Here is a 13,275-nt window from a genome sequence, read left to right as displayed (position 1 = left end):
CCCCATCCTTCACCGGGAGGTGGTGGATCGCTTGGCGATGAGCAGGGCCAGGGTACACACACTGGGCAGGTTCAGGAGGGAGGTCTCCGGGGGTCAGGAAGTCAGGGTAGGGAAAAGGGAGATGAGGAGGGGCAGGTAAAAGGTACCTGGCTGACCACCCCATTGCACTGCAGGCCCCATAAGGCAAAGAGCATCCCTGCTGAGCAGTGGATACCAACCTTCATTCACCCTAACCCTTATCATAACCCTAACCCTAGCCCTAGCCCTAGCCCTAACCCTAACCCTAGCCCTAGCCCTAGCCCTAGCCCTAGCCCTAGCCCTAACCCTAACCCTCACCCTATCCATAACCCTAACCCAGTGATGGCGAACCTTCTGAGCTCGGCATGTCAGCATTTTGAAAAACCCTAACTTAACTCTGGTGCCGTGTCACATAGAGAAATTTTTTGATATTTGCAACCACAGTAAAACAAAGACTTATATTTTTGATATTTATTTTATATATTTAAATGCCATTTAACAAAGAAAAATCAACCAAAAAAATGAGTTCCCGTGTCACCTCAGACACGTGTGTCATAGTTTCGCCATCACTGCCTTAACCAAAACCCTAACCCTAAACCTTATCATAAGCCTAACCCTAACCCTTATCATAACCCTCACCCTCACCCTCACCCTAACCATAACCCTAACCCTAGCCCTAGCCCTAACCCTAACCCTAACCCTCACCCTAACCCTCACCCTCACCCTCACCCTAACCATAACCATAACCCTAACTCTAGCCCTAACCCTCACCCTAACCCTCACCCTCACCCTAACCATAACCCTAACCCTAACCCTGGCCATAGCCACTGGGTTATGTGGGGGATGGGTAGCAGGCCAGGGGGGGCGGGCAGGAGACTGGCTGGAAGCCGGGTGGTGTCCCCACAAGGACAGGCCCAGGTGCTGAGGAGGAGGGGCAGGGCAGCCGAGGGTCCATGTCCGCGGGAACCGGGCAGAAGTGGACGTTCCGGGTTTTACATGGCAGACGTGGAGGCTCATGTTTAACCCCCATGACTCACGCCATCACCCGTGCCCTCCTCGGCGGGTCCCGGAGGCAGGAGCCGCAGGACTCGCCCTGGCCCCTCCTCTGCCCCCCAACAGTGTCGCTCACTTTAATCCGTTTATCTTCTAGGGCAGCTGTGGTGGTAGTTCTCTAGAGCAGGTTTAGAACAGGGCTGGGAGGCAGGAGGGGGGATGTGTGGGACACACAGACGCTCAGGACAAACCCATACAGTGGTCAGCATGGAGTGAGCCTGATGTCCGCTCCGGCCTCTGGGGGGCGAGGACGTGTCGGTGAAGGGTCTCAGTTGTAGCAGGTGCACCTCTGGGTGGGGGTGGGGGGTGTTGACAGTGGGGGAGGTGTGCACGCATGGGGCAGGAGGTGATGGGAAATCCCCATATCTTCCCTCAATTTTGCTGTGACTTTTTCTACTATCTATAACTAGAGGCCCGGTGCACAAAAATGTGTGCACTGGCCAGGGTGGGAGGGGGGTGTCCCTCAGCCCCACTTGTGCCCTCTCAGTCTGGGACCCCTCGGGAGATAACCACCTGCTGGCTTAGGCCCGCTCCTTGGGTGGCAGATGGCAGGCCCGATCCCTAGGTGCCTGCCCTGCCTCCCCAGGTTGCACACAGGGCAGGGCCGATCAGGGGGTTGGGGTGCAAGAATGGGGCTTCCTCGGGCCGATCGCACCACCAAGGCCCACTGCCCAGGGCTGCACACGGGGGTCCTGCCGCCCAGGGCCGCACACGGGGGTCCCAGCTGGTGGCGGGGCTTAGGCGGCACATGGGGGCCCGGAGGGTGGCTCGTGCTGGCCCGCCCTGCCTGCACTATGCAAATTAGCTGCCATCTTTGTTGGCAGTTAATTTGCATATCACACTGATTAGCCAATGGGAGGCATAGCAAAGGTACAGGCAATTACCATGTTCGTCTATCATTAGATAGGATAATAAAAGCATAATATGCTAATTAGACCAGACGACCTTCTGGACAACTGCCCAGACGAAGCCACTGTGGCTGGGAGGGCTGAGCCCCTTGTGCGAATTTCGTGCATTGGCCTCTAGTTTTTTTTGTTTTTTTGAAACATATTTTATTGATTTTTTTACAGAGAGGAAGGGAGAGGGATAGAGAATCAGAAACATTGATGAGAGAGAAACATCGATCAGCTGCCTCCTGTACACCTCCTTCTGGGGATGTGCCGGCAACCAAGGTACATGCCCTTGACCGGAATCGAACCTGGGACCTTTCAGTCCGCAGGCTGATACTCTATCCACTGAGCCAAACCGGTTAGGGCTCTAGTTTTAAAATCAAATTCTTGCTGTGCTGCGGGCAGTGAGGTCTGTCGACTCAGAGCGGCACCAAGGAGGCCCTCGCAATGTTTCCTGAGCCAGGAGACATTGAAACATGAAAAAATGAACATTCCCCCGAAGGCCACCACCCTGCAAAGTGCAGGTCGCGCTGAGCGTGCGCAGTGTGTTCTGAGTCATAGGCCGACATGTCCGTGAGGTCTCAGGGCACGGAAAGGCGCTAAGGGAGATCCCCCGGTTTTCCGGTTTCTGAGTATTTTATAGGCATTTGTTCATTCTGAGAAAATGCGTATGTTCATCAAGGGACTGTGTTCCTGCCTCCCCTCACTCTACCGGCCCAGGACACGGAGGCTTTCTCTCCGTGGCCTCCCGTGTGTCCTGTGCTGCACGCACAGGACATGTAGCATGGAAAGCACACGTACGTCCCCCTCCAGCCCCTGCCCCCATCACCTGTGCGCGCCCCCACCCCACCCCACCCCCCGGCACTGCGTTCCCAGGCAGTGCTTCCGGGAGATTCTATTTATACAGCAAATACCTCCTTGTACCAGAGGACAGACAGCACGGCCTGTGGCTGAGCTCGACTTGGACTGAGCGTGTCCGGGAGACCCTCCTGCAGCCCCGATGCAGACTGGCCTCCTCCCGAGGATGCTGCAGCTGAGAAAGGGGGTGCGTGTATCATCCCCGTGAGCGAGCGGAGGCCCCAGGTTTCTGGGCTTTGGAGGCAAACGGTTCCAAGCTTTCACCTCTCCTGTCCCCGGTGGCTCTGCTTCCATAACCAAGGTTCCCCGTTCGGTGCCCTCCAGCCCTGAGGTTCGACTCCTCCCAAACTCACCTGATCCCAACGGAGCAAACCCAGATGACGTGGCTCGGATGTTGCGTAGGGACAAACCTGGGATTTGAGTGTGTGTGTGTGTGTGTGTGTGTGTTTTAAAATATATATTTTTTTGATTTCAGAGAGGAAGGGAGAGGGGGAGATAGAAACATCAATGATAAGAGAAAACCATTGATCAGCTGCCTCCTACACACCCCTCACTGGGGATGGAGCCCACAACCCGGGCCTGTGCCCTGGCCAGGAATCAAACCGTGACCTCCTGGTTCATAGGTCAATGCTCAGCGGCGGAGCCAGGCCGAGGGCTGTGTGTGTCTTAACTCCTCGTCACGGTCAGCGGGGCCCTGCAGCTTCGCTCACAGAGCTGAGCCCGCCTCGCCGGCTGCTCTAAGGAGTCACAGTGGCCCCGGCCGCTGTCCCTCCCAAGGGCCGTGTCCTGACATTTCTCAAATGCTGATGTTAAGTCTCTTTTTGTCCCGAGATAAGCCAGGCCGACAGGCTGCCCGGGACAGCGGAGGAGGGGCAGCCTTTGGGGCAGGGCAGGCCCAGCAGCCCTATAAATAGCGCTGGCTCTCAGCTGTGACAGGCAGGCGGTGGGGGTGTCTGCACAGGTCATAGCAAAGAGCGGCCCCTGCTCATCCGGCAGAAGCAGCTGCAGGCTGGACAGTGAGGGGCCCGGACAGCGAGGGGCCTGGACAGCGAGGGGCCTGGACAGCGAGGGGCCTGGACAGCGAGGGGCCTGGATAGCGAGGGGCCCGGAGGGGACACTGCCCCGCCGTCCCCGCCCACGATGGCGCAGGTCATCCTGAGGCACCCCATCCACACGCCGGTGCGCTACCAGGAGCAGTTCGAGGCGCGGGGGCTGGAGGACTGCCGGCTGGACCACGCTCTGTACGCGCTGCCCGGGCCGACCACCGTGGACCTGGGCCGAGCCGGGGCGGCCCGCGCGCCTCCCGGGGACCCCGCGGCGGAGACGCCGCCCCCCGAAGGCCCGGCGCGCTTCCAGGTGCTGCTGGACGTGGTGCAGTTCCTGCCGGAGGACATACTCATCCAGACCTGCGAGGGCTGGCTGCTGGTCAGAGCGCAGCACGGCGCCCGCATGGACGAGCACGGCTTCGTCTCCCGCAGCTTCACCCGCCAGTACCGCCTGCCGCACGGCCTGGGCGCCGGGGACCTGTCGGCCGCGCTCGGCCACGACGGCATCCTCGTGGTGGAGGAGAGGCGTGGGGCCGGGGCCCAGTGAGGTCCGCGGCGTGGGCGTGGCCACGCGGGGGATCCGGCGCAGGAGTGGGTGCGGGACTCCGTGGGCAGCGGTTGGGGTGCAGATCGAACGTGTGGACGTGGCGCTGGTAGGTGGGGTGTCTGTTCTCACGCAGAGAGGTGCCATCACGCGTGTTCCCGTGGCTGAAGGCGACGCTCTGCTCACAGCGAGAGCTGAGGCTTTGGAGCCGAGTTGGTCCCGGAGGGACTGGGACTGACTTCCTCTCCCCGAAGCCGGCAGCATGGGTGCCAGAGCCCCCGGATGCGGGAGTGTGCGTCCCACGAGGACACTGCATGGTGTTGAGGGCCCGCGCCTGGCCGGCCCTTCTCGCCGTGCGTGTTGGCTTCAGTGCGGCGCAGGCCGACGGGGAGGACACGGGCTGGGAAACGGTCTGGGATGTACGTCTGATTCGCTGCGCCTGTCACTCCTGACTCTCCTGTGGCATCTAAGATATAAATCTTACTTTTAAATTTCCCAAGTATGTGCCTTGTTCCTCTTTACACTGAAGCGACCTGATTTTCAACAGGGAATGTTCTGTGGGTGCTTTCGAGCTGTTAATAAGAGACGCTGAGTCACGCTCTCTGAGCTAATATTAAGCGTCGGAAGCCACTCTCAAAGCACAGTCACGAGCCAAGGAGCTTCCCTCTGGCCTTCAGATGCCCCTGAGCAGCCCAGGCTCCAGGACCAACGGCGGGCACTGCCCTGCACACGGGGCTTTAGAGGCGGCGGCGAGGACGCCAGGCGCTAGGTACAGGGCCTGGGGCTCGGGCTGCTTCTCTCCCGGCTGCTCCGGCCCCAGGCAACGCCCCACGCAGGTAGGAGGTGGGGTGAGGGATCCGCTTCGGGAATGCTGGCCTGGACAGCTGGTCAGTGACATTCCTAAGGCCCCACCCGTGTGGCACCGCCCACCGTGCTGGGTGCTGCTGGCGCCTTCGGAAGGAAGCAGATCTCAGAGCCGTGGCGGGGAGGGGGAGGGGACCGGCCTGCCAGCCGCTGCCGTGTTCCGTCCCCACCCCCAGGTCCAGCTGGCACAGACACGCTCCTGTTCTGTGATGTGTCATCCAACCCGCGCGGCTGCTCAGCAAACCAGGTGCCTGGTGTGACATTTCATCCAGGCCTCCCCGCGGAGGGTGGGGGGGGAGGCAGGGCGCTGGGGGCAGGGCGCCAGGCGGGGGGGCGGGGGGCTCACTGGGGTGAGGAGGGCGGGCTCGGGCTCCCACTGGGAGACGTGGGAGAGGGAGTGAAGGCTCTGGCCAAGGCCGCACGGTCTGGGGAGCAGGGACGCCTCCAGGACAAAGGAGGTGGCGAGAAGGTCCACGGGACTTGTGTCCACCGCGGCGCCAGCCCCGGAGCCACGGGAAGGGGCATGAGGCCAAGTCTCCGGGCCCCACCCCAGCGCCTGCACCGCCTGCCGCGCCGACTTCACTATCGATCGTTCGGTTTTCCCTTTTCTGTCTTGGAGCGTCACATTTAAATATATACTTCAGAGAGGAAGGGAGAGAGAGAAACATTGATGATGAGAGAGAATCCCTGATGGGCTGCCTCCTGCATGCCCCACACTGGGGATCCAGCCCACAACCCCGGGCCTGTGCCCTGACCGGGAATCGAACCGTGACCTCCTGGGTCATAGGTGGACGCCAGCCGCTGAGCCACGCCGGCCGGGCCAGCTCTGTGACTGTATTTCACAGACAAAGAAACGACTTGCCCCGGGGTCACCCTGAGGCATTTTGGGAAAAGGGTGCAGTCGTTTCTTTGCGGCGGTTACAGAACAGAGAACGCCAACGTCCCGCGTGCCGCCTGTGGTCTCGGTCACACTCGGCGGTGACGGTTTGGCAGTCTCGTCGCGGGGCCGGTGTGCTTCCCCAGGCGAACCGATCCTTTTCTCCGCATCGTGGGCACAGTCAGCACTGAAATGCTGGTTCCCGTCTCCCACGTGGACATCACGGAAGCAGCATCGCACAGCCCCGGGGGGACTACGGGGTGTCACAGTGAACGGCCGTCAGCTCTCCACGTCTCAGCGAACGGCTCAGCTCCAGGCAGCGCTGGCTGACACGCGTTCACTGCGCATCCCGCCATCACTGCTCCCATCGGTCACGGTTCGATTCCCGGTCAGGGCGCATGCCAAAGGCGGCATTACCGAGCACGTGCGGTAACCCGGTGCTCATCTCTGCCGACGGCAGGCATGCGTGTGGAAAGAGGGGGTTCTCATAGCCCAGTGATGGCGAACCTTTTGGGCTCGGCGTGCCAGCATTTTGAAAAACCCTAACTTAACTCTGGTGCCGTGTCACACATAGAAATTTTTTTGATCTTTGCAACCATAGTAAAACAAAGACTTATATTTTTTATATTTATTTTATATATTTAAATGCCACTTAACAAAGAAAAATCTACCAAAAAAATGAGTTCGCGTGTCATCTCTGGCATGCGTGTCATAGGTTTGCCATCACTGTCATAGCCCAGTTCCACACCAGAAACTTACTGTCAGGACCCATAGGCCTGGCACGTAACGGTGCTGCTTTCCTGGGCACGCACCCTGACACCCGGTCTCCCAGGAGAGGAGGGATGAAGGCCACCCATCCCAGGCAGAAGCAGGCTCCCGCCCGAAACACACAGCCTGTGGCACCCGGCCCTCACCCGGCCCCTCACTGGCCCCTCACCGGCCCCACCGGCCACATCCAGGTGGACAGGGCGCGGCAAACTGGACCAGGCCGCATTGCAAACTACGTGCCTGTGCGCCTGGCTTCTAGTCAGGGCACGGACCTCTGTCCCTTCCATGTAACGTTAACACATGACAACAGCCCACACAGCAAGGCCCGTCCGGGGCGAGCGAATTAGACCTACGTTTTGTCAGAATGTTAGTAATTTAAGACAAAAAGGGTTGAAAATCGCTGCTCTAACAGGACGCCAAGCAGCACAGGGCTTTGAGCAGATACAAGACTAGAGAGTGCCCCCTAGTGGTAAACGGGCAAAACGCCTGGAAGCCTTTTTGTCTTTTTTCTTTGATTTAGGATTCAGACTGAAATTATCACAGAAATACAGTGCAAAGCTATAGGGGTGAAACATGCAGTAATAATCACACAGGATCTTAACTTTCATGCCATCCTGTAAAGCCGCAAAATAAAGGAAAACGTCCCTGCCGATCATAAAACAAATTGCAGTGCAATCATGTGAGCAACAAGATATCCGAGCCAGAAACCACTTCTTTTCCACTCAAATGTGAGTCACTTTGCCTCCCTGCCACCCTCGTGACCAGCACTAGGTCAGGAAGCGACGTCAGCAGGCCCGTGGGGTGGACGGGCAGGCCTCCCTCCGGGTTCGGAGCCGGCAGGTCTGACCATTCACGGGGTTTCTGGTTTTAGAAAAAAGGAAGCGAACCTTCCCCAAAGGTTTTCTCGAAGCCTGAGCTGGCACTCACAGAGCCCCCGTGGACTGGACACTGACAGGGCTGGCCCCGCCAGCTCCCGGGCCCTCACAACCTCCCTCTGACCGACACGCCCGTCCTTCAGGTTCCGCCAGGGCCGTGGCCCAGAGGGCTTAACCCTCAGCGCCACCGCTCACTGGCCACGGGGGCTTTGTGCCCCGTCAGTGGAGCAGCAGCGTGGACACCAGCTGCTTCGTGGGTGTGTGACCAGGACGGGTGAAGCTCACACGCGGACAGTGATTACAGGAGAGCCTGGGAAGGGTGTTGTTGTTTTTTTTAAAAAACAGAACATGATTTTATTTATTTATTTATTTTTAATGAGAGACACATACTTCTTTTTTTAATATATTTTTATTGATTTCAGAGAGGAAGGGAGAGAGCTAGAAACATCATTGATGAGAGAGAATCGTGGATCGGCCACCTGCTGCCTGCCCCCTAGTGGGGATCGAGCCCGTGACCTGGGCATGAGCCCTTGACCGGAATCGAACCCGGGACCCTTTGGTCCACAGGCCGACGCTCTATCCACTGAGCCACACCGGCCAGGGCCATGATTATATTTAATACACAAGTTTGATACAACCAAAAAGTAAAACACCAGAGTAAAATAGTAACAAAAAACATGGTAGTTCATTTGCAATGCATGAGAAATGGTTCACATCTTTAGTCATAAAGGAGCTCTTAAAAACCAGTGACAGACACTATAATAACGCTAGGAAACTGGAAAAAGTAAAAGGAAAGAATACAAGTGATGCTTAAGCGTGGGGCGTATATGGTTTTGCTGAGCAGCGACGAAGAACAATTCCTCCGCAGTGTCCGTGAGCAGTAAAGACGCTGACACCTGATGTTCTACAGCTTTGAGCCGTGTTGTGCTGGCAAGGGTATGATGAGGCGCTGGTCCGCGCCCACCCTTCCCGGGATTACAGAGCGCGCCCGGAGCTTACGGGAGAGACCCCCCCCCCCCCGGGGAGATCTCGCCTGGACCCCACTGCGGGTTTGCAGGAGGAGGGCTTTTCCTTAGACACGCCCCTGGCTCCGTGTCTATTCTCCTTCCCCCAGGAGAAGGGGAGGCTGGTGCGGAGCAGAGCGGCTGGGACGATCCTCCCAGTTCAGCTCCAGGCTCATGCGACCCTCCCCTCCCTCTGCAGCACCTCCTACCAGTTAGCACAGCGGTTCTCAACCTGTGGGTCGTGACCCCTTTGGGGGCTGAATGACCCTTTCCCAGGGGTCGCCTAAGACCATCGGAAAACACATCTATAATTACATATTGTTTTTGTGATTCATGGCTATGCTTTCATTATGTTCAGTTTGTAACAATGAAAATACATCCTGCATGTCAGATATTTACATGACGATTCATAACAGTAGCTAAATGACAGTTATGAAGTAGCCACGGAAATAATTTTATGGTTGGGGGTCACCACAACATGAGAAACTGTATTAAAGGGTCGCGGCATTAGGAAGGTTGAGAACCACTGGGTTATCAGGTCAGCACTCAACCGGGTACCTGGGCTTCTACCTGCCAACCCCTGGGTGGCGTTCTCCCTGCTCAGAGCTCAGCCTGCGGAGCAGGAAGTGCTTACTGAGGGGACCCCGCAGACCCCAACAGAACACGCTGCCCACAGACACCACTCGGGGCCGACGTGCGGGTGTGACCCTGCCCCGCGAGGTTCCCAGGAAGGAGAGCGGGTGCTGCCGAGGCAGCGGGAGGGGGTGCCTGGGAGTGGGGCTCGCGCTGGCTCCGAGGATGGGACGGAATCTGGATGGTGGCGAGGCAGGACAGTTCGATGCTGGGAGAATTTCTGACGAGTGGGAAAAGGGAAACTGAGGCAGGTGGTTAGAAGGGCCAAACAAGTCCAGCAATTTACAGCCGGCCAGTAAGTCACAAGCCCTCATCGTCCCTAACCCAGGACACGTGAGAGCAAACGGTTTACCGCTCTGCCCCCAACCAGAGAGTAAAGAGCTTAAATCCCCTGGTCAGGGAGAGAGATGACAGAGACCAGCGAGTGCCTCAGTGCCAGCCAAACCCCGATGGATGAAGTCAGGGAATAAACAACAAGAACCCCCAGTCAGAGCCGGCCAGCAGGCGGCCCGGCCCGCTCCGCACCCGGTGGTCCATCAGCACATGAAAGGGCAGCCTGGAAGCTGCCGAGCTTCTAAGGAGGCCACCCCAGGCCTCTCCCTGGTTCTCTGTGGTCCACCCCCCACCACCCCTCAGGCCGGAGCTCCTAAACTCCTAAACTCCAGGGTCCCCACGAGACCTGCAGCCAGGGGAGCAGCGGGCGGTGGCAGCTCGTCCTGTCTCCAAGGCCCCTTTCCTCTGACTCTGCAGTGACTTCCACGTCTCAGTGAATTCACGCAGCCTCCCTGGCTCACCGCTCTCCTGTCACATTTCTATGCAGCCAAGCAGCCCCGCTGGGCTCTCCTGTTTCTTCTGCCCCGAGCCCTTCCTCGCCCCTCCGTCCCCAGCCTTCGTTAACCGCTCTCAGGATCACCTGGACCCTAATGAACGCGCTCTCAGGATCACCTGGACCCGCGCTGTGAGCGCTTTCCCGCACAGTCAGAACCTCACACGCTGCAGCCGCCCCGAGGCAGAGCAATCCGGGCCTGGACCCGTGCCATCACCGTGGGAGGAGAGAAAGCGATCCCTCTGTAGGCAGAGCACTTGCCCCCCAAGACTCACAGCAGTTCGCACTGCCCCCCAACCAGAATAAGCACAAGCGGTTGGGTTAAATTTACAAAGTCATTTCCCGTTTGGGAGCTACAGAGCGACCCAGCCAAGCTCCACGGAGACAGGTGGCGTGGTCCTCACCGCCCGCGTTTCCACACCCGTGCCGTGGCCGGGCACGTTCTAAGCCCCTTGCACATCTCAGTCACGGGCCCCCGGCACCAGCCCCAGGACATGGATGTTCCCACTGCCGCCGTGGCACCCCGAGGGTCCAGAGCCCAGAGAGTGGGGGTTCGTCTGACGGCACAAGGGACAAGCGGACCCCACCCTCGCACATCATTCTGCTCTGTGACCTCTGAGCCGAGGGGTCCTCTCTCGTGCAGGGTCAGCGAAGAGACCAGCCTGGCCCCAGCGAGGGCGTGGCCTCCAGAGGCGGTACCAGGAGGCGGAGAGGTAGGTGGGGCCGGTCGAGGGAGGTTTAAGAATCCAGGCCCAGCAGGTTGGATGGGGAGTTAAGGGAAGGGAAGGTTTATTTTTTTAGCTTCCACATTTAAGTGGCATCATACAGCACTTAGCTCTCTCTGTCTGACTTATTTCATGTGGAATAATGCCCTCTAGGTCCATCCACGTTGTTACAAATGACAAGATTTCATTTTTTTTATGGCTGAGTAACATTCCATTGTATATATGCACCACCTCTTCTTTATCCATTTGTCCGTCAGGGAACATGGGGGCTGTTTCTATAGCTTCGCTATTGTCAATACTGCTGCAACAGACGTAGGGCTGCATGTACCTTTTCAAAATAGTGTTTTGGATTTCTTTGGGTAAATACCCAGAACAGGAATGACTGGGTCACCTGGTAGTCCCGTTTCTAATTTTTTGAGGCCAGAAGGTAGATGCAGAGGAAATACGTCCTACCTCTTCCTGTCAGGTGAGCATTATCCTAAGCCCCAAACCAGACAGCTGCTACAATAAAGAAGAAGAAATAACAGGCATACAGATTGGAAAGAAAGAAGAAAGAAAGAAAGAAAGAAAGAAAGAAAGAAAGAAAGAAAGAAAGAAGAAAGAGAGAGAAAGAGAGAAAGAAAGAAAGAAAACTGGTTTTGTTTGTAGAGGACATGATTGTCCATGTAGAAAAACGCAAAAGAATCAACAACAAAACAAACAAGCAAGCAAACACAACCTTCCTGTGCTGGAAGTTGGTCCATCCTTGCTGCTTGACACAGTCGCTGCAGGGAAGAAACATCTGCACAGCACATGTTCCAAGGGACCTGGCGTATATGACATACTGTTCTTCATATGTTTGCTCCCCTTCTTAGTGCTATGTGTTCTAACCAGGGCCGCCTCCCCGAGAAAGGGTGTTTCCCCCGGTGGGGGTGTTTCCCTGGAGTTAGGGATTAACGGGACTAAGGAAGGGAATAGATCAGTAAACCCCCTAGTGTCACAGAAATACCGTGTACTGCTTATGAGGAACTCAGACGAAGACTGTAGACAATAAATCTGGGACTTGCTAGGCCCACATCCCCAGGGGTCTGCCCACCAGAGAAAGCACCAAAGCCTATGCCCCTGAAAACCCACCGACGCAGGGCAGTCCCAAGGAAGACCACCAGCAAGGCTAAGAGGACATAACCTTTACTTGGGCCATAGAATAGGAAAATCTCCTTCACTTACTTCCTTGTAGCTTAACAATAGAGCAGTAGAGTAGTGACCTTGGAATGGAGATAACAAACTAGCCCTAACCTTTGGAATCGAATGGATAGGATTAAAATCAACAGAGCTAGATAGAGATAAGATTTTTAGCAAAGGTCAGATAAGAAACTATAGACATGAAGCAAGGAACTGTAGAAGGTCAAGGGAGGACCCAAAGCATACCATGATACAGAGGCATGCTTATAGAATCAAGTAGTATAAATACAGCTGTAACAGGACAAAAAAAATAGAACCCAACCATGCTGATGATCTGAACGCTGTCTCCATGTTCTTCATTCTTCGCTGACGCCGTCCACACCTTTAGGAACCCCTGGACCGCTGGGGCTGGACCCCGGCATTCCTGGAAGTGGGGATTAAAGCAAGACTGGGGAGGCAAGGTTGGCTCACAAAAGCCCCCGCTCTCCCGTGCACACGAGCGATGAACAGATGGAACTGAAGTGAAAAGGACAACATCACTCACGCTGGTGAGCCCGGCCTCCAAACGAAATACTTAAGCTTAAAGCTAACAACATCTGTGCAAGATCGACAACACCCGGGTGAGAGGACTGAGTGAACAACTGGATCCGTGGAAAGGTGGTTCATGTTCATGGACAGGAAGGCTCAATACTGCCCAGATGTCCGTTCTCCTCAACGTGATCTGTAGATTCCACGCAAACCCAGCAGAAACCCCAGGAAGTGATGCTGTCGGTGTTAACACACTGGTTCTGAGGTTGGCAAAGACCTAGGATGGCCGATACAACTTCGAAGGAGAAAAACAAAGTTCGAGGGCTGACCCTACTCAACGCCAAGCCTCGATCTCAAGCTGTAGCCATCACGACAGGGTGGTATTGGTGGAAGAACAGGGAGCCCAGAAGTAGATTTACATAAAATAGCCAACTGGTCTTTGACAAAGGAGTCCCCTTGACAAATGGTGCTGGAACCCTGGACATACGAAAAAAAAAAAAAGATTCTAGACACAGACCTTAACAACTGGATCCATGGAAAGATGGACCACAGACATGAACTCAAAATGGATCAGAGACCTAAATGTAAAATATAAAACTATAAAA

General features: G+C 56.4%; 2 protein-coding genes across 2 annotated transcripts in view; one reads left to right on the top strand and one right to left on the bottom strand.

Moving 5' to 3' along the window:
• The window catches only part of LOC308518094 (melanoma-associated antigen B4-like), a gene marked incomplete at both ends in the record, with an annotated part of 362,175 nt that overhangs the window by 238,662 nt on the left and 110,238 nt on the right, over nt 1-13,275 (bottom strand). The gene's annotated exons all lie outside the window — the stretch shown is intronic.
• Nucleotides 3,790-4,899, top strand: HSPB3 (heat shock protein family B (small) member 3). The gene has a single exon (XM_081089705.1). The coding sequence runs from the start codon at nt 3,960-3,962 to the stop codon at nt 4,410-4,412; it is 453 nt and encodes a 150-aa protein (XP_080945831.1). The 5' UTR covers nt 3,790-3,959; the 3' UTR covers nt 4,413-4,899.

Source organism: Myotis nattereri (genome assembly GCF_964212035.1).
Source record: "Myotis nattereri genome assembly, chromosome: 4".
NCBI classification, from domain to species: domain Eukaryota; kingdom Metazoa; phylum Chordata; class Mammalia; order Chiroptera; family Vespertilionidae; genus Myotis; species Myotis nattereri.
The sequence above is the reverse complement of the archived record's forward strand: the minus strand, read 5'-3'. Positions and strand labels throughout refer to the sequence as shown.